At 33.2% G+C, this 19,080-nt stretch overlaps 3 protein-coding genes across 3 annotated transcripts; 2 read left to right on the forward strand and 1 right to left on the reverse strand.

The window, feature by feature from the left end:
• Positions 1 to 20: 20 nt before the first annotated feature.
• Positions 21 to 7,600, reverse strand: LOC145974674 (uncharacterized). The gene is given in 9 exon segments (XM_083104668.1): positions 21 to 980; positions 1,177 to 1,458; positions 2,245 to 2,591; positions 2,821 to 2,957; positions 4,765 to 4,796; positions 6,160 to 6,235; positions 6,436 to 6,783; positions 7,172 to 7,189; positions 7,192 to 7,600. Coding segments are annotated over 9 exon segments (1,674 nt in total). The 5' UTR covers positions 7,586 to 7,600; the 3' UTR covers positions 21 to 940.
• A 102-nt stretch (positions 7,601 to 7,702) lies between these two features.
• On the forward strand, positions 7,703 to 13,081 carry LOC145974670 (mediator of RNA polymerase II transcription subunit 24-like). The gene is made up of 12 exons (XM_083104661.1): positions 7,703 to 7,909; positions 8,135 to 8,319; positions 8,383 to 8,508; positions 8,576 to 8,909; positions 9,471 to 9,887; positions 9,962 to 10,145; positions 10,246 to 10,621; positions 10,728 to 11,173; positions 11,340 to 11,432; positions 11,513 to 11,803; positions 11,905 to 12,352; positions 12,560 to 13,081. Exons 2-12 carry the CDS (start codon positions 8,176 to 8,178, stop codon positions 12,704 to 12,706), a joined length of 3,006 nt encoding a protein of 1,001 aa, XP_082960787.1. The 5' UTR covers positions 7,703 to 7,909; positions 8,135 to 8,175; the 3' UTR covers positions 12,707 to 13,081.
• Positions 13,082 to 13,711: 630 nt separating this feature from the next.
• LOC145974671 (mediator of RNA polymerase II transcription subunit 24-like) lies at positions 13,712 to 19,054 on the forward strand. Its single transcript, XM_083104662.1, has 12 exons — positions 13,712 to 14,053; positions 14,238 to 14,417; positions 14,500 to 14,625; positions 14,707 to 15,043; positions 15,146 to 15,562; positions 15,643 to 15,826; positions 15,907 to 16,273; positions 16,375 to 16,820; positions 16,988 to 17,080; positions 17,164 to 17,454; positions 17,541 to 17,988; positions 18,226 to 19,054. Exons 2-12 carry the CDS (start codon positions 14,277 to 14,279, stop codon positions 18,370 to 18,372), a joined length of 2,997 nt encoding a protein of 998 aa, XP_082960788.1. The 5' UTR covers positions 13,712 to 14,053; positions 14,238 to 14,276; the 3' UTR covers positions 18,373 to 19,054.
• Positions 19,055 to 19,080: the final 26 nt, after the last annotated feature.

The following is a 19,080-nucleotide window of genomic DNA, read 5'->3' on the forward strand; positions in this document are numbered from 1 at the left end:
AAATAAAAAAGTCAGTTACATGCCTATGCAACGAAGTCTTCTCTATTATTTTCTATTAAATTTGATCTTGTATGGGAACAGTTTTGTATACATATATATAATATACACATGGTAGTACGTATTTCCGATAAATAAGAAAATTATATGAATAGAAAGTAAAAAGTACATTTTAAGAAATGTTAAAAAGTGATTATCACTTAGAATTTAGAAAGATGTATAAATATTGAAACTATATATAAAATGTGTACGTCGTTTAGTGATATATCATAATGAAAAGACAAAAAGGAAAGTATTAAGTACAGTTTATTTAAGAAATTAGATTTCTCTCGAGTCTGATTATACGAAGACATATCTTAATTGTGTTTCTGACAAAAGAACTTTGCGAACTTGGGAATTCTGATATTGATGAAGTTTTTCAAAATGTAAGTTATAATTTTCCATCAGATATATATAATAAATTAACTATGTTATATTTTCAATTTGTAATAAATAAACTTCCCCAAAGTTTTTTCTTTTTCATTTTATTTAAATGAGATAGTGTAGATGATAAATAAAAAAGTCAATCAATTACATGGTTATGTAACGAAGTTTTTGCTATTATTTTCTACTGAATTTGATTTTATATAGGAATAGTTTTTTGTATATACGAACATACATACATACGTATATGTACATACATACATACATACATATATATATATATATATATATATATATATATATATATGTATGTATATATGTATATAATATACAAAGTTCGTATCTCCAATGAATATAAAAAAATTACACGAACAGAAAGTAAAAAGTACACGACATGTAAGGAGTGATTATCACTTGGCGAAATGTACAAGCATTAAAACTGTATACAAAATGTGTACAAGTCGTTTAGTGACAGCATAGTCATACGACTGTTGAAGCATAGAGTTATACGAATATGAAATTAATATGGTCGCTGACGATCCCTATCTCTGTCGCCTCGACTGAAACAAAATAAAATGCATAAGTTAATGCGCAATTAATATATAGATTTATTATATATAAAAATGTTTGATTTTTAAATCATTTTATGTCCATTATATTGAAGAGAATAAAAAGTGTGTAAATGTGAAAGATAATTCATAAAATTCTCAAATTCTCAAATTAAGAAAATAAATTAAGAAGAAATGGGAATCTTACCCGCCGCCTCCTCTCATAGGACCACCTCGGCCTCCACGGCCTCCTCGGTCTCCACCCCGGAAGCCACCTCTACCGCCTCTGTCACCTCCACGTCCACCTCGATCATTTCTATAACCTCCTCGATTTCCACGATCATTACCACCTCGACCACCACCGCCTCTACCGCCGCCGCCACCGCCACCACCACCGCCGTAACCAAGACCTTCCGGTTTTAAGCTTTTGCAGAGATTACATTGATCCCGCCATGCGAAATTTGTATTACCACAATCGGGATTCGGACACCTATTTCATACAATTTTTGTAATAATTTTTCTCTCGATATCTTTTTTTGTCGTCAGATGTACGAGGGTTATTTGGAAATCAACTTCCAATAGGCTTGTAAAATAAAACAAGAAATATAGGAAAAACATTTTATCATATGCAAAAGTTATTTGCATATATACGCTATTTTTTGACATAGCTGCTACTCGAATTGAGACATTTATCATAGTGCGGCAGCTTTTGCTCTTCAGGCTTAATCTCATTAAAGTATGATGTCGCCAAACTAAAATTACAGTAAACTTCTAACAAAGTTCATCAATTTCTTATTACTTTCGAGTGTTCCTAATCATATTTTTATATAAACAGATAAAAATAATTCGGTGCAAGGTCCGAATTGTAAAGTGATCGAAAAGTCTATCGAAATTTCTCGAGCAGTGCAAGGAAAATTCAACCATCTATCAGACCTTGCACTGAATGATTTCAAACTGTTTACGCGCATGAAAGTGTGGCTAGAAATGTAGCAATTCGAAGTAATGAGGAATTGATGAGGAATGCTAAAAATTGATTGAGATTCTAGCTGAATGACACCTTACTTTAATGAAGATATGTAAAAGTTTGTGCCGCGTTATGACAAGTATCTTAATTCGATTATATCGATGTAGATAACTTTCATGTATTATAAATATTCCTATTTCTTTTTTATTTTACAAGCCTACTGGAGGTTGATTTCTGAATAGCCTTCGTATGTGATTTAAGTAATAATGTCAATTTAATGGAAGGATTGCGCAAGTGCAAAATATAATGTACCTCCAGTCGCCTCCGCGGCCTCCACCATCGCGACCTCCACGATCATCGCCTCCTCCACGATGATGATCATCGCGATCACCGCCGCCGCGACCACCGAAACCACCGCCACCACGACCACGACCACCGCCGCCGCGACTACTACCCATTCGGTTGCCCTGCCAACTACTCTTATGCTGCGCTATTTGTACTTTTATTGTGCAACCCTTAAAATCCTTGCCATCAAACCAGCTAATGGCTGAGCGTGCAGCGTTCTGATCATCATAGGTGACGGTCGCTTCTCCTTTTGATTTCCCCGTATTCTTATCCTTGTACATCCAAATTTTTGGCTTGCCCGTGCGTTTATCTTGCTAAAAATATGAAATTTTCAACGTTATGCAATTTTTAACAATTGCATAATTAAAATGGTTACCTTTATATTACATAACAATACTATTACTTGATATCTTACATTTAATTTTAAATGCGTTTGATTCTTTCAGTTTAATAACATTGTTATTTCAAATCATACACGCATCAAATATTATATAAATATATAGTATAAATATTTATTTGCATAGAAATGGTCAAAATACGTACTTTAATCACGCCGATCGCACCGAAATGTGAACAAATTTCTTCTTCAGAGATCGATGGATCCATACCGGATACAAAAATAGTATCTTCTTGAGTAACCATTCCGTCACCACCGCCGCTGTTACGGTCACTGTAGCCTCCTGCAATGGACCGAGAGTCATGATTCGTCGTACAGAGAAACATTTAAAGTAAAAATATATTCGCGTATCTCTACTGATGCCGGAGCTACTACTTTATCCTAATCTAAAGGTATAAGGAAAGTGTTTCTGCGTTACGTACTTTCTATACAGATAACATTAATGTTTACCATAAAAATTTTGAAACACTGTCCATATATCTCTCTCCAAGTTTTCACACAATTCTTGATAAAAATGATCAAGTATATCTTTAAAACTTTCTCATATTTCTCTTAATGACATATAATGACAATTCTTAGTAAGAATATAATGCTTGTGTTTTCAAGATGTTAGTTTTCACACTTTTCTAAGTCTTACGATATCGTGCCGAAACTGTATATATGCGGCTTCGATATTGTACGACTTTTCTGTCGTTTTTCAATTATATAAGCAGAAGAAAAATAGATTACCAGTTTCGTTTGGGTTACATTCTAGTTTTACGATTCAATTTGAATTTATAAGTAAATCGTACAACAGATTAAGTTTTTCTCTTTCGTAACATATATTACAGACTTATATTAGTTATTTATAATAATAATTATTTATAATAATAATTAGATATGTATATACGCTCTTATGTATATTCTTATAGAAAGTTATTTTACCTCTCATTACGCATAATTTATATTATTCATTAAGTATAATTATTGTTGTGCATTTCTAATAAGTCTTTAAAAAAAACAGAAAAAAAAGAAAAGAGATATTCTACACAACTCTACTAAATAATAATTGGTAACTTCTTGTACACATTTTCATAATTTGAAGTTTTTCGTATATTTTGAATAACGTTATATTTATGTGTATGCAGCATACATCCTAATCTCTTTGTGTAAATTATTTGAGTTTTAAAAACCTATATATATATATAATGTATATTAGTAGCAGTCTCTAATATTCCAATTAATACCTAACAATACATATACAGAACACAAGGTTGCAGCTGAGCATACAAAAGGGCTGCAACATTATCTCTTACACTTAATGATTTAATCATAATAGATCGGCAAGTAGCTCACCAGCTGCCTTTTATTTACTCCTTTTTTCGCGCTTGTATTATACATATTTTCACGCTTATTGCTTATACAGTTTGAAAATATCGCGTCCAAATATAATATGACCACACCAAAAATCTATATGATGATCATATTGTAGGATTATTTTGTTCTATTTTGCTTTCTTTTTCGCAAGATGAACGTAATAAATCCATTCATAATATTTTTTTATACCTTTTTAAGACGAACCTCTTTCATCGATCTTTTTTAAGGGATTTTCCAAAACACTGCTTCCGTACTGAACGACGTCACCGTACAGTACGTTACTTGTTGGGTATACGGAGTAATAATAATCTTACAGAATATAAAACATCTAATTTTTTCATTAAACGGAATGTCCTGCTTTTGCAAAATCTTATTTTTTAACGATAACGTAGCATAAAATGACACGCAAGCGTCGCCGTTTATAGGAAAAAAAAAGCAATTGGTGATTATAATATACATAGTCTCTTTTTCAATTATATACTACAAGTAGAATTAGAACAGTTCATCATTGATTCTCCTCGTTCCCCGGCCTCAATGAATGCCGTGCGAATGTATCGTATCACATAGTGAACAATTACCATTGAGAAATATTTTACAACACTTCCCCTAACAATGTTGCATAGCAGCCCTTTCATATAGTAACCGAGTAACCGAGTATTTAAGATCGTATAAATAGTAGAGTGAAAGCTAGAATATTTAGCACCAGACTAGTACAAACAGTCTGGTGCATTTACCTTTGTTATAACCACCACGGCCACCGCCACTGCTAAAACACAGAAGCAGATATACCAATGAGTTGACTCATGGACAGACTGATCGAACGATCGATGCATGGCGAATCGTATGTATGCCGCTCGCCACCGTTCTTCTTGATTGATGTACCTATTTGTCTAAATGTCTGTTACAGTCATTACATCATGATTTGCATTAAATTTGCCAGTTTCGTCCCGACGTCAAGTCACGTTTGTTCAGTCTTTTCGTTTAAGCATGCAGAGAGATTACCTTTACATATGTAAAAACAACACTTAAATCGAAACAAAGGTAAATCAAAGTGTTCGGTCTGTTCGATCCGGATAATATGAATTTCGAGAAAGACAAGTCTTAATAAAACAAGTATTCTTCAATTTTACCTGGACACATATCCCGTCATTTTTCAAACCAAAAAAAAAGTAAGAGATTACTTGTGTGTTGCGAGTAAAAAACTTTTGCCGCGGAAAGAAAGTATCCGCTGCAATTTGCCGTTGATTCTGTTGCAGTTGGGAAATTTCTAAATGCAAAACACAGTCGACACACAACGTACTTTGCTGTTTTCATGTGTTTGTAGACTTCATACGTAGAGGTTTAATTAATAGAAAAAAAATATTTTTATCTTCCAAAAAATGCCTGTTACGACGTGAATACCAATACACCACAGCTACAAGTAACAATACGCATAGTAAAAACCGTGTACGCTGAAGGCAAATGCGAATCTAACATATATCACATATCCAGCTTATTCTCAAAACATGTGCTTTTTCGAAAAATACCTGCACGATAATAGTAGTTCGATAACGTAATCTCTTACGATAGACTCTAAATACCTTATAATTGCCTAATTATGTATTTAATATGCCTAATATAGAAATAATATGACAACAGTAGTCCCAGTAGCGAAATCGATCGCTTTACGGTCTTGATTGATTTAAGACCTTTGCACAGAACTACAACACATATACATATATACGTACGTCGTTTACATGTATGTATGTACGTGTGTGTTATGTGTTTGTTACAGTTCCAGAATCAGCAAATAGGGTGTCTACATTACAACCTTTTACGTCATTTGTCATATACTGTTTCTTTACCTCTTTACCTCAGTTATATCTGTCTGTTAAACCTGTAGGCATACTTCAAACATATTAACGCCCAACCGGGCATAAAACCGTTCGTAATGATGATACAACAAGAATTTCCATTATTGGCGTTAAGAACTTCATTGCATACCTTTGATTTTGCTTCAACAAAGCTGTTTACTGTGAGATAGATCATTGTGAATGCAGTGGCTGTTGGCTTTAATTTAATACGTCGGAGTCTGTTGCTCCGGTTGTCGCTTTATTAAAGTATATTAAAAATTTTAAAAATAAACTTACTTGTAACCACCACCGGAGCGATCTCCATAACCGCCGCGATCGCCATATCTACCGCCTCCGCCGCCACCTCCTTGGCCTAAGAAACATACAAATAACAAGATAAATATAATTTCATAAGAAAAATTATTATTAATTATTTATCATGGGAGGGAAATTATTCACTATCATTTTTAAGAAAGTATTAAGTAAATTTTCGAGATACTGTGGCAAAAAATGTACTGACTTAATGAAAAGAGAAAAAAAGAAAAATGCAAAAAATACAAAGAAAATATCTACCTCCACTATAGCCACCACTAGAATTACGACTATATCCTCCACCGCTGCCTCCGCTACTTCCATGTCCATAGCTTCCACCATAGTTATTACCACTATCACTGCCTGCACTACCTCCACCGTAGCTATTTTGTCCATAGCTGCCTTGATTTTGAGATGGATAGTCTGGACCGGTGTTAGAACTGTAGTTGCCGTAATTGCCATAATTGGTACCGGTACTCGGAGGTGGTTGACTGTATTGATTGTAGCCACCTGTGCCTGTAGAAGGAGGTGGATACGATGTATCCTGACCAGCCGAGGGTGGTGGTTGGCTGTACTGATTATATCCTTGTTGCTGATAGTTCGAGTACTCTGTAAAATTTAATGCAAATTTAAAGCAAACATTTCAATAATTGATGCCATATTGCAATATATTTATTCTAACTTTTTATATTATTTTATTATATTATTATATTAAAATTGTTCATTATATACAAAATCGATATTTTTTTAATCTCCTTAACACATTTAAGAAAATATAGTAATTCTGATAAATTCTCAGCATTATTAGATATCTTCGACAAGTTTGCTAATCGCCATTTTCGTACAATCGACACCGCGAGGAGAAGCAACGATTTTAGCGACATTATTCCAATTCGTCTAGCGTGGAAAGACAAACTGTTTCAAACTCGTGCGTTTGGGAGAGAGCAACATAATTGTAATTACGTGATTTTTTAATATTATCGTATACGGTACTTACGATTGTCCGTCATTGTGGCTTTTTTTTCGACGATAAAGTATTCGAACAGAGTGAACAAGAAACTGCCGATGCGCGATGCAAGAGGTGCCGAGAAAAGTCTGATGACGCTTGAACCAGCGAGCTTTCACGAGATGTGATTTCCCTTTCTTCTTCTCTAGACGCGTCTCTCTTGGGACGCGCTAACACGCGGAGTCTCTTCCGCGGAGCTCCACAAGGCGACAAGAACAACGAGACGATGCCTGGTCTGCTAGTAGCACTTGGCACGTCCACTTCGCTGACGGAAGTGAAAATGGGCGGCCGGAAGTCCGAAGCTTTATTACATTGTATTTCCGTTCGTTTTATCGACGACGGAAACGTCGTGTCACTGGCTAAAATCCCCAGAGTTTGATCGACCAATCGGGACAAAGGCAACATAGATTCCTTTGTTCTGATTGGTCAGTTAAATGTCACTCTACTGGACAGCATTATCGAATCAGCGTCCTCGATGAACCTAACTTATGATAGCCAATCTATGTTTTCTTGTATGTCTATGCTCGATTTAGGTAATTCGAGGTTAGAAGATCCGTGTGTGCCTGTCACAGGTGCCTGCATAAAACAACAATATATTGTAAAAAAAGGAAATAAGAGAAAGTGATAAATTTTTATAATAATAACAGCTATTTGTTTTTGTCGATGAATTTATAATAGAAATTACTTTATATATGTTTTATATCTACTGAAAAGACAAATTGTCTAAAGGTTAGTTTAAATTAATCATTATGTTTATTATGGTAATAATACTAAATATATTTTAATATTTATTTCAGACAATTTTTATAGTATTTGTAATATTAATAAATCATCAACAATTAATATTATTTATTTAATTATCTATATCTAAAAATTTACTCAAAAATAAATTTTCTTTACGTTTTTTTAAATATAAAGTCATAATCACATATTCAATCTTATTTTTTATTTTAGATTAAAATGTTTTATCTATCACGAATTACCAGACATTCTTAATGTGGCAAAAATTGAATAATACTTTAACTTTATCAATGGAGACTAGTAAAGTGACTAGTAAAACTAGCAGCTTAAAAGCTCTCTTGTTACGAGCATGGAGAGAGCGCTGGACTGATTTGCAGTGGGGTATTAATATTAAAACAGTAAGCATCTATATTTCAACTCTAACATGATTAACATTTTTCTAAAATGAAACAAATCTTTAGATTCTTCCAAGAGGAGTAAGCGGTGATGTATATAACTTAGCTGATTGTATATTACAACAAGCATTAGTGGGACCAGGACCTAATCAATTAGTCCTATCATATCTGAAACATTCCTTAAGCTCTCAGGTTTGTTTATTGCATTCTAATTTAATTTTATTTTGGATCTCAAAGACTCATATAAATCATCTTACAGTTGGTGTCATATGCAGCAGTGTTGCAGCGAATAAGTAAATACGATGCATTTCACAAGCCTCATTGCATATTGAGCTTACTAGAATTTCTGGAGTCAATACAAGTTGGTATTACATGTCGTGGTAAACCAGAAGAGGATCTTTTAGCAGCAGCAGTTTTATCTATTGTCCATTGGCTCTTACAATGTTATTTACACGCATTAACCAAGACACCCCAGAATAATCCTCTTATTCCTAATTCAAATGAGCTAGATAAGCCTGCCAGTATTTTGCAACAGATATTAAACTCAGATTTTATGTGCGCAATGATGTATCTAGCTAAATATGATGACAAAGGTAATTAGTGATATAGTTAAGATTTATGAAGTAATTAATGTTTTATCATTCATTATACAGGGTATGCCAGAATTCGCGGATGCGGAATGCATTAAATATCTATTAAATAGTTATTTTCAAAACAATTTATTTAATGAAATAATATTTTCCATTTGATATCACTGAAGCAATGACTAAAAATAAAATAAGTAGATTAGATAACATGTGAATGCAAAATGTTCTTTCATTAAGTAAATTGTTTTGAAAATAGTTATTTAGTAGATATTTAATAGATATTTAATAAATATTTAGTTATCATGCATAGTTCTGGTAAAACCTTTAGCAAAATAATAAAATTACATATATGCTCAAACGCTGCGCAAGCTGTGCGCGCCCCACAACTGATTTATGCGTAATCTAAAGCGCTTATTCGTTAGCTTAAAGTTGCTGTCATTAAAAAAGTAATATTCAGACGCAATTTTGCTAAAGGGAAAAATTGTTTATTTTGGCACAAACTATCACGCTGTGCATTCCACATCCGCAAATTTTGATACATTCTGTATATAACTTTCTTCTTTTCAGATCTGTATATAGATGTTGCAAGGAAATGTCAGGAAATTGAGAGGTTTTTGAAGACGAGCAGTCAAAAATCTGTAGTGCCAATAGAAGATTCTCTGAAAAAATTGTGCAATTTGGAGATTGAAAGTCTTTCTTTTGAGAAAATTAGAATGGAATCCATTACTCATTGTTTGCAACCACTTTTTGCCGTTCAAGTGTTATTGAATCCTAGCACTGAAACAGCTGTGTTCGTCAATCAACTGTTAATGGTGCAAAGATTAAAGAGTTATACGAACGAGCGATTATATTGCGAGATAATTCGCGCTTGTTTGATGTGCTTGCATAATGTGACAGGAACATTCAAGGAGTCGCAGTGGGGAGCTTTCACGTTTTTAAAAGTACCTCTTATATTGAAAGAGTTGCATGCAGCTACTCTAAATAGTATGTCAAACATTTGGAAATTCTTTAGGTATCGAGAAGCGACGCTTTCTTTTATAGCTTTACTTTTTTTGTAGGTGACGAGAAATTCGAGTATTCTCAGGATATTTTAGATGCGTTCGAATTGTTGCTTCAGTTTACGCCTTTGCTTGATATAATGGACTCCACATGCTCGTGCAATTATGTAGAATGTTTGCTAAATGAATTGCAGAAGGTAAATCTTGTGACGGAAAAGCAGGCGAAGCAAATAAGCGCAAGAAGGTAATACACACGCAAAATATTATTTCTGTCAAAGTTTCTTTCATGATGAGTCTTTGTAATTTATTTCCTATTATGTTGTCCTATTATGTTGCAATTACAGGGAAGGAGTGACAGCGGCGCTACAAAAATTAGAACCGTCGAATACTCCTACATCGTCTATTCCAAAGGTTATTATACGAGCAAAACCGACATTAGCCGGAATTTTGAAGACGTTAAATGCCGATTACACGAAAATCCAAGAGGCTTTACTGAGCATGCTGTATCACGTCTTGACGGGGAATAGCTTTGAATTGATGCTAGCTGTTGCGACTGTAGAGGGGAAACTGAAGACTTTTGTCGCTAAACTCATCAAGTTCAATGAAAGCAGTAAACAGATCAATGAGCCTGTGCCTGATAAAACGGCAGCTACAAGAGCAATGTTATTCGATGTATCATTCCTTATGTTGTGCTCCATAGTGCAAACATATGGCTCAGATGTAAGTTTGCTTCCCATTTAAATTTCATTTAGAAAAGCTTCATAACTTTATACATTCGATTACATTCCATATATATTGTGTAAGATAGGTGTAAATTGGTTTATAGGTTGTCTTAGAAGAAGGCGGAGACTCATTCTTCGAGCAATGGGTATATGAATGTATGCCAGAACGAAACAAGCCAAAATCGCCGCAGAAAATGCTGCAGAGTGTCGATCCAGCAAGGGTAGATGCTTTGCTAGCGCAAATAAATTCGCCAGATCCTGATTTTAAATCGAGCAATCTAAAATGGCACGTTGCGTGTCAATCAGCGATGGGCGCGGTGAAGGAATTGCTCTGCGCATGGGAAAGTGGCGTGTTGGGTGCAGGCGATGTCAAAAGGGCTCTGGACGGTTTGCGTACAGCAGCATGTTGTTTACCGGTCTGCGCGGCAGCATGGCTTTGTGCCTACATGAGCATTACACACCAGGACGCTCTGTTGAAACCCATGAATATGGTTCAGCATTTTCTGACACCGTTGCCGGGTGATGAGATGCAGGATAATCTCAAAGAGAGGTGCGCGTATTATCATAAGAAAAAAATAGGATTATTGTCTAATTAGCAAAGAAAAAATATTATTTAACTCTATTTTTCGTTAAATGAAAACATTAATTTATATATTTATCTTTGTGATATTATTTTTAATATTATGAGATTTAAGCTTCTCTATTCTCTTCCACAGGTCTAGTTTAATGTTTCAAATTATTCGGAAAATGCAATACGACGTACATCCGCCTACACAATCGAAAACAAAGGTGCTTTCTATGTCCCATAGGTACTATAATGCTCTTTGAAAAAAGTTCTTATTATTGTTTTAGAAATAATTATTTTCATGGCGTTTTTATATATTTGCAGTATTATTTCGCGGCAGCCAATACTGGAACAATTAGAATCCGTTTGGCAGAATATAAATCAACGTGGTTGGATAAACATACAAGCTACACAGTCATTGGAATCTTTATTAAATACTGGTGGTTCTTTATGGTTTGTTACAAATATAGTAAAGGAAGTACTGAAGTATCGTTATCAAGAAGAATTGGATCAAGCTGTAGATCTGGCATTTGCCATTTTCCACCTTGATATAGAAAATTGTACCCTGGATCTTATAAATCACATAATACCACAATATTTACACAATTCATTGCAGTAAGTTTATCTCATATAATCATTATATTTCTTCCATCAAAATTTTATATTTGCATAAACTCGCCTCAAAATATTGATCAAATGTAAATTTTGTTACATAGAAATGACGAGCTTGTAGAACCACAATCATCCATCTTGGCGAAATTGTGTGTGTATTGTATATTTTCCACTTTGGAATACATCAATTCGAATCCATATCGGAGTAACAATCGTAAACGCGTGCGGCGTGAATTGGACGCGGACGAACTAGATCCATTAAGCATGTCTAATAAGCTTTTGCGACTGAATGAAACGGGAGAGAGCATTCCCATGTACGGTTCGCAAAGTCCACAGGTGCAGAGTACTAGTAATGGACAAAAATCAGAGATTATTTTGAAGGATCCGCTTATGACAGCTTTGAACAACCTGTTCACTATATTTAGTTTTTTGGCTGGTAGAGATGGTGAGATATCCCAACAGACTCACTTTATCTTTCAGTTCCTGCGACTTACAGTGCAATGTGGAAAAGATAGGACTCGTGTTGTGTTGCAGGGAATGCCTCAAACATTGGTATGTTATATGATGTGTTTGTGTGTAGTAACTAATAGTATATTTATTTTTTGTTTTCAATATAAATAAATGTTGCAAGAAACAACATAAATTGCACGTCGAAGTTAATCTTTCTGAGAAAGTTGTTTTTCTATTAATCATATGTATAGTAAAAGATCTATATATATTAATTTAAAATATAAACTATAATTTTATGTTTGTTTTTAGGTACCCTGTCTTCTTAAAGCATTACCTGAGTTGTTCACGACTGATATTTTACTAAAATTATATGATATACAAAGTATAATTGGACGCAAAGCGACAGCGCGTGACTTATGCATGTTACGGAATATTAATTTGAAACCTATAAAATAAATACACAGCTATTTGTTGTAAAATTGGGATGCGTATCTTTACAATCACGATTCTTCACAGTTATTCTGTGGTGAACAAGAATATTATAGATGTTCAGAAATATTTGTATATTTGTATATTTATTCCAAGATTACTAATTCAATATACTGCTATATTAGCAGAGTAACATGATATATTTATATACTCAGCATTGTAATGCCTTAACAGCAATGTATCAATTTATACATAGACTATTTTGCACACTAATGCAAAGTATCCATAAAACAAAAACTATTTAATACATGTTAAAGCACTTCAGAGGAATATGATAAATTTATATAATTAATTTATACGATTTATCTTGTATATGAAATTATACATCTAAAGTGGATCTTATTATGGACTTGTCGTGTTCTTCCTATATTTAGATTTATGATGTCTAGTTGTCAAAGGTAATTCGAATTAGGAAGCAAGAATGATGAAATTTCGATTTTCCCTTTTTCTTTTGATACATAATAATATTTGTATTTTTTAGAATTGCTACTATTATTTTTGCGCCAATTTATTTCTATATATTCGTATAATTACATTGGATTATATTGTGGTCAAGTTTTATGTTATTATATTATGCATACATAATTTCTTTCTATTTTTATACTTAATTGTGTTCCGTTCATAATAAATATATTTATTAAAAAAATTTGATATATAATTGATTACACACATGCGCATGTGTATATATATATAGCGATAAGAGAGATTTGTTATATTTATGCGTTTAGTAATTCGCTACAATAAAAAGTTTTACAAAAAAAACGAAGCACAACTTTTTTTTTCTCTTGAATAATAATATATAATTTTGAAAAGTGTAGTGAGTTTGATTTACTTTTTAGGTCATCCGGGTCACATTCAGTAACAAAATACAAAGCAAATAATATTGATCGGAAATTTAAATTTAGTCGACTTAGCGCGCTCTCGGCCCATAGCGTTCGCTGAGTCGAAGGGTCTGTTCCTTTTAGCTGCACTGCTACACTAGTGCAATAAGTTAGAAAGAGACAAACATACTTTTTTTCACTCTAACTAATTGCGCTAGTGCAGCAGTGCAGTTAAAAAGAACAGGCCCGAAACCCTCCCTGCTCCTGTGTTTCTTTATTCTTTGATCTATGATTGGTCTTGCTAATTTGAGGTTAGAAGACCTGTCTATATATACATAAAGATAATAATAAAATATAAAAAGAAGATAAATAAAAGAATGATATGTTTTTAAAATAATAAATACGATTTGTTTTCGACAAAGGATTTATAATAAAAATTATTTAAAATATATACATATATTCTACAAATACAAAAGATAAATTTTGTCCAAAGGTTAGTTTAGAATTGTTACGTTTAATATTGCAAATAATAATTATATCTTTTTTATTCTTATAATATTGATAAACTATTGGTAATTGATATTTATTTGCATTCAAAAATTAATTAAAAACAAATGTTTTTTATATATTGTTACTCTACTATTTTATATATTGTTATTACTCATTTTTTATTTCAGAAAGATGCTTTTTTTATTGCAAACAATCAGACGTCTTCAATGTGGCAAAAACTGCATAATGTTTTAACCATACCAATGGAAACTAAAGTGACTAGTAAAACCAGCAGTTTAAAAGCGCTATTGCTACGAGCATGGCGAGAACGTTGGACCGACTTGCAATGGGGTATTAATATTAAAACAGTAAGCATCAATAATAAGCAGTACTTATATGATTAATATTTTTACTTTCTATGATGTTCTGAAATAAAATATATCTCTTTAGATTCTTCCAAGGGGAGTAAGCGGTGATGTACATAACTTAGCTGATTGTATATTACAACAAGCATTAGTAGGACCAGGGCCTAATCAATTAGTTTTGTCATATCTGAAACATTCTTTAAGCTCTCAGGTTTGTTTATTGTACTCTAACGTATTTGTATACTGTATTTTGAATATATGTCAATGATTCATGTTACAAATTATCTTATAGCTGGTGTCGTATGCAGCAGTGTTGCAGCGAATAAGTAAATATGATGCATTTCACAAGCCTCATTGTATATTGAGCTTACTCGAGTTTCTGGAATCAATACAAGTTGGTATTACATGTCGCGGTAAACCAGAAGAAGATCTTTTAGCAGCGGCAGTTTTATCTATTGTCCATTGGCTCTTGCAATGTTATCTACATGCATTGACAAAAGTACCCCAGAGTAATCCTCTTACTCTGCATTCAAATGAGCTAATAGACAAACCTGCCAGTATCTTGCAGCAGGTACTGAATTCGGATTTTCTATGCGCTATGATGTATCTAGCTAAATATGATGACAAAGGTAATGTGTAATTATGGTAATGTGATATATTGTATAATGTTGTATAAGATTTATATTCAAAAAATTAATATTTTACCTTCTATTATACATAATCTTTTTCAGATCTGTACATAGATGTTGTGAAAAAATGTCAAGAAATCGAGACATTACTCAAAACGAGCAGTCAAAAGTCTGTAGTAGCAATAGAGGATTCTCTGAAAAAATTGTGCAATTTAGAGATCGATAGTCTCTGCCCTGAAAAGACTAAAATGGAGTCCATCACTCATTGTTTACAACCACTTTTTGCTGTTCAAGTGTTATTGAATCCCAGCACTGAAACAACTGTGTTTGTAAATCAATTATTGATGTTGCAAAGGTTAAAGAGTTATACAAATGCGCGGCTTTATTGTGAGATAATTCGCGCTTGTTTGATGTGCCTGCACAATGTGACAGGAACGTTTAAAGAGTCACAATGGGGAGCTTTCATGTTTCTAAAAGTGCCTCTCATATTGAAAGAATTGCATGCAACTACTGTAAATGGTGAGTAAAACTCAATTCAAAATTCTTCAAATATCAAAAAAATGAAATTTGCATTTATAACTTTACATACATTTTTATAGGTGATGAGAAGTTGGAGTATTCACAAGATATTTTAGATGCATTCGAATTGTTGCTTCAGTTTACGCCTTTGCTTGATATAATGGACTCCACATGCTCGTGCAATTATGTAGAATGTTTGCTAAATGAATTGCAGAAGGTAAATCTTGTAACGGAAAAACAGGCGAAACAAATAAGCGCGAAAAGGTAATGTATATATTTGTATGAAACATTTTTGCCATAATTTCGTTCATCGTAATTTACTTCCAATTATGTAATCGTTCTAGGGAGGGAGTAACAGCAGCTCTTCAAAAATTGGAGCCGTCCAGCACTCCAACATCATCTATCCCAAAAGTTATTATATGTGCAGAACCGACACTAGCCGGCATTTTGAAGACCTTGAATGCTGATTACACAAAGAGCTCTTTATTGAGTATGTTATATCATGTTTTGAACAGTTTTGAATTAATGCTGGCTGTGGCAACTGTAGAAGGAAAACTGAAGACTTTTGTTAACAAACTTATCAAACTCAATGAATGCAGTAAACAGATCAACGAGCCTGTGACTGGCAAAACAGCAGCGAAGCAAAGAGCAATGTCATTCGATGTATCGTTTCTTATGTTGTGCTCCATAGTGCAAACGTATGGTTCTGATGTAAGTTTCCTTCCGAATTTTATCTAGAAAGGTTTCATAATTTTATATATTCGATTATATTCCATATATATTGTGTAAGATACATGTAAATTGACTCCTAGGTTGTCTTAGAAGAAGGCGGGGATTCATTTTTCGAACAATGGGTGCGCGAGTGTATGCCTGAACGAAAGAAGCCAAAGTCACCACAGAGGATGCTGCAAAGCGTCGATCCGGCACGGGTGGATGCTTTGCTAACGCAATTAAATTCGCCAGATCCTGATTTCAAGTCAAGTAATCTGAAATGGCATGTCGCATGTCAATCAGCGATGGGCGCAGTAAAAGAGTTGCTTTGCGCTTGGGAGAGCGGTGTGCTAGGCGCAGGCGATGTCAAAATGGCTCTGGACGGTTTGCGCACAGCAGCATGCTGTCTGCCCGTCTGTGCCGCAGCATGGCTTTGCGCCTACATGAGCATTACACACCAGGACGCTCTGTTGAAACCCATGAATATGGTTCAGCATTTTCTAACACCGTTGCCGGGTGACGAGATGCAGGATAATCTCAAAGAGAGGCGTGTATATTATCATAAGAAAAAAATAGGATTATTGTCTAATTAGCAAAGAAAAAAATATTATTTAACTCTATTTTTTGTTAAATGAAAACATTAATTTATATATTTATCTTTGTGATATTATTTTTGATATTATGGGATTTAAGTTTCTCTATTCTTTTCCACAGATCTAGTTTAATGTTTCAAATTATTCGGAAAATGCAATACGACGTACATCCGCCTACACAATCGAAAACAAAGGTGCTTTCTATGTCCCATAGGTACTATGATGCTCTTTAAAAATAAATTCTTATTATTGTTTTAGAAATAACCACGTTTTCATGGAGTTTTTATATATTTGCAGTATTATTTCGCGGCAGCCAATACTGGAACAATTAGAATCCGTTTGGCAGAATATAAATCAACGTGGATGGATAAACATACAAGCTACACAATCATTGGAATCTCTATTAAATACTGGTGGTTCTTTATGGTTCGTTACGAATATAATAAAGGAAGTATTGAAATATCGGTACCAAGAAGAATTGGATCAAGCTGTGGATCTGGCATTTGCTATCTTCCATCTTGATATAGAAAATTGCACTTTAGATCTCATAAATCATATAATACCACAATACTTGGATAATTCGTTGCAGTAAGTTGATCATACCATTGTTATATTTACATTTTTTACATATTGTATAAACAAAATATTTGTTATTTGTAAATTTTGTTGTGTAGGAGCGATGAACTTGTAGAGCCACAGTCGTCTATCCTAGCAAAATTATGCGTATATTGTATATTTTCTACTTTGGAATACAACAACTCGAATCCATATCGGAGTAACAATCGTAAACGCGTGCGGCGTGAATTGGACGCGGACGAACTAGATCCATTAAGCATGTCTAATAAGCTTTTGCGATTGAATGAAACGGGTGAGAGCGTTCCCATGTTCGGTTCACAGAGCCCACAGTCGCAGGGTTCTAATAATGGACAAAAACCTATGGTTGTTCTGAGGGATCCGCTTATGACTGCATTGAACAATCTATTCACCATGTTCGCTTTTCTAGCTGGTAGAGACGGAGAAGTGTGTCAACAGACTCATTTTATATTTCAGTTCCTGCGATTTACAGTACAATGCGGCAAAGATAGAACTCGTATCGTGTTGCAGGGAATGCCGCAAACTCTGGTATGTCATATAACATATTTGTATATAATAATAATAGTAATTGCAATTTTATATCTTTAGCTCTCAATATATATCTAAATAATTAATTTAATAAATTGATTAATTAAATATAAACTATTATTAGTAAGTTTGTATATACATTTTTAGGTTTATAGTTGTTTTTCTATTAGTCATATAGTAAGATCCATACACATTAATTTAAAATATAAACTATAATTTTATGTTTGTTTTTTTTAGGTACCCTGTCTTCTTAAAGCATTACCCGAATTGTTCACGACTGATATTTTACTACGATTATACGATATACAAACCGTAATCGGGCGCATGGCAACCGCACGAGACTTATGTATGTTGCGGAATATTAACTTAAAGCCCACAAAATAAATATATACAGCTCTGTATCCTAAGATAGGGTGCTTGCTTTTTTTCTCTTAAATGTGATTTTATGATTAAGTTGTAGAAAATCAGAAAAATATCATAGATATGTTTAAATATTTGTATATATATATCAATTTTTCTGGACTTATTAATTCTATTTATTGCTAACATAGCAGAGCAACTATGTGATATGTTTGCATTAAGCATCTGAGAAATTCCTTTGTTTATGTATGTGATAATATGTGTGTATTATATAATTTATATAAACTATTTTGCATATCAATGCAGAGTATTTCTAGAAAATGTTTGTAATACACGTTAGAGCACTTCAAAAATGTGATAAGTCTATATAATTTGTAAGATCTATCAAAATGTGAAATCAAATGTAAAATAGTCATTTATAGACTTATCATATATTTTTATTGTAGATCTTTCATTCATAATGTTTAGTTGCATATGTAAATTATATGCAAAACAATTATATATCTAGTTAGGAAAGAAAATAAATCCTTATTAAAATTTCTAATTGTGATAATTCAAAAATATAATGCAATAATATGTAATATATATACATTTAAAATTGTTACGAAATTCATATTATGTTATATTCAGTTCATTTAATTCAATAAGTTAACTAGAACACTCAAAATATAATAAGTTATATTTTTATAAATAAATATTATGTAAGCATTAATACGATTATTGATCTATTAT

Source organism: Camponotus vicinus, unplaced genomic scaffold (assembly GCF_025532165.1).
Source record: "Camponotus vicinus isolate PSW18456_S1 unplaced genomic scaffold, iyCamVici1.0 SCAF_7, whole genome shotgun sequence".
Taxonomy (NCBI): Eukaryota; Metazoa; Arthropoda; class Insecta; order Hymenoptera; family Formicidae; genus Camponotus; species Camponotus vicinus.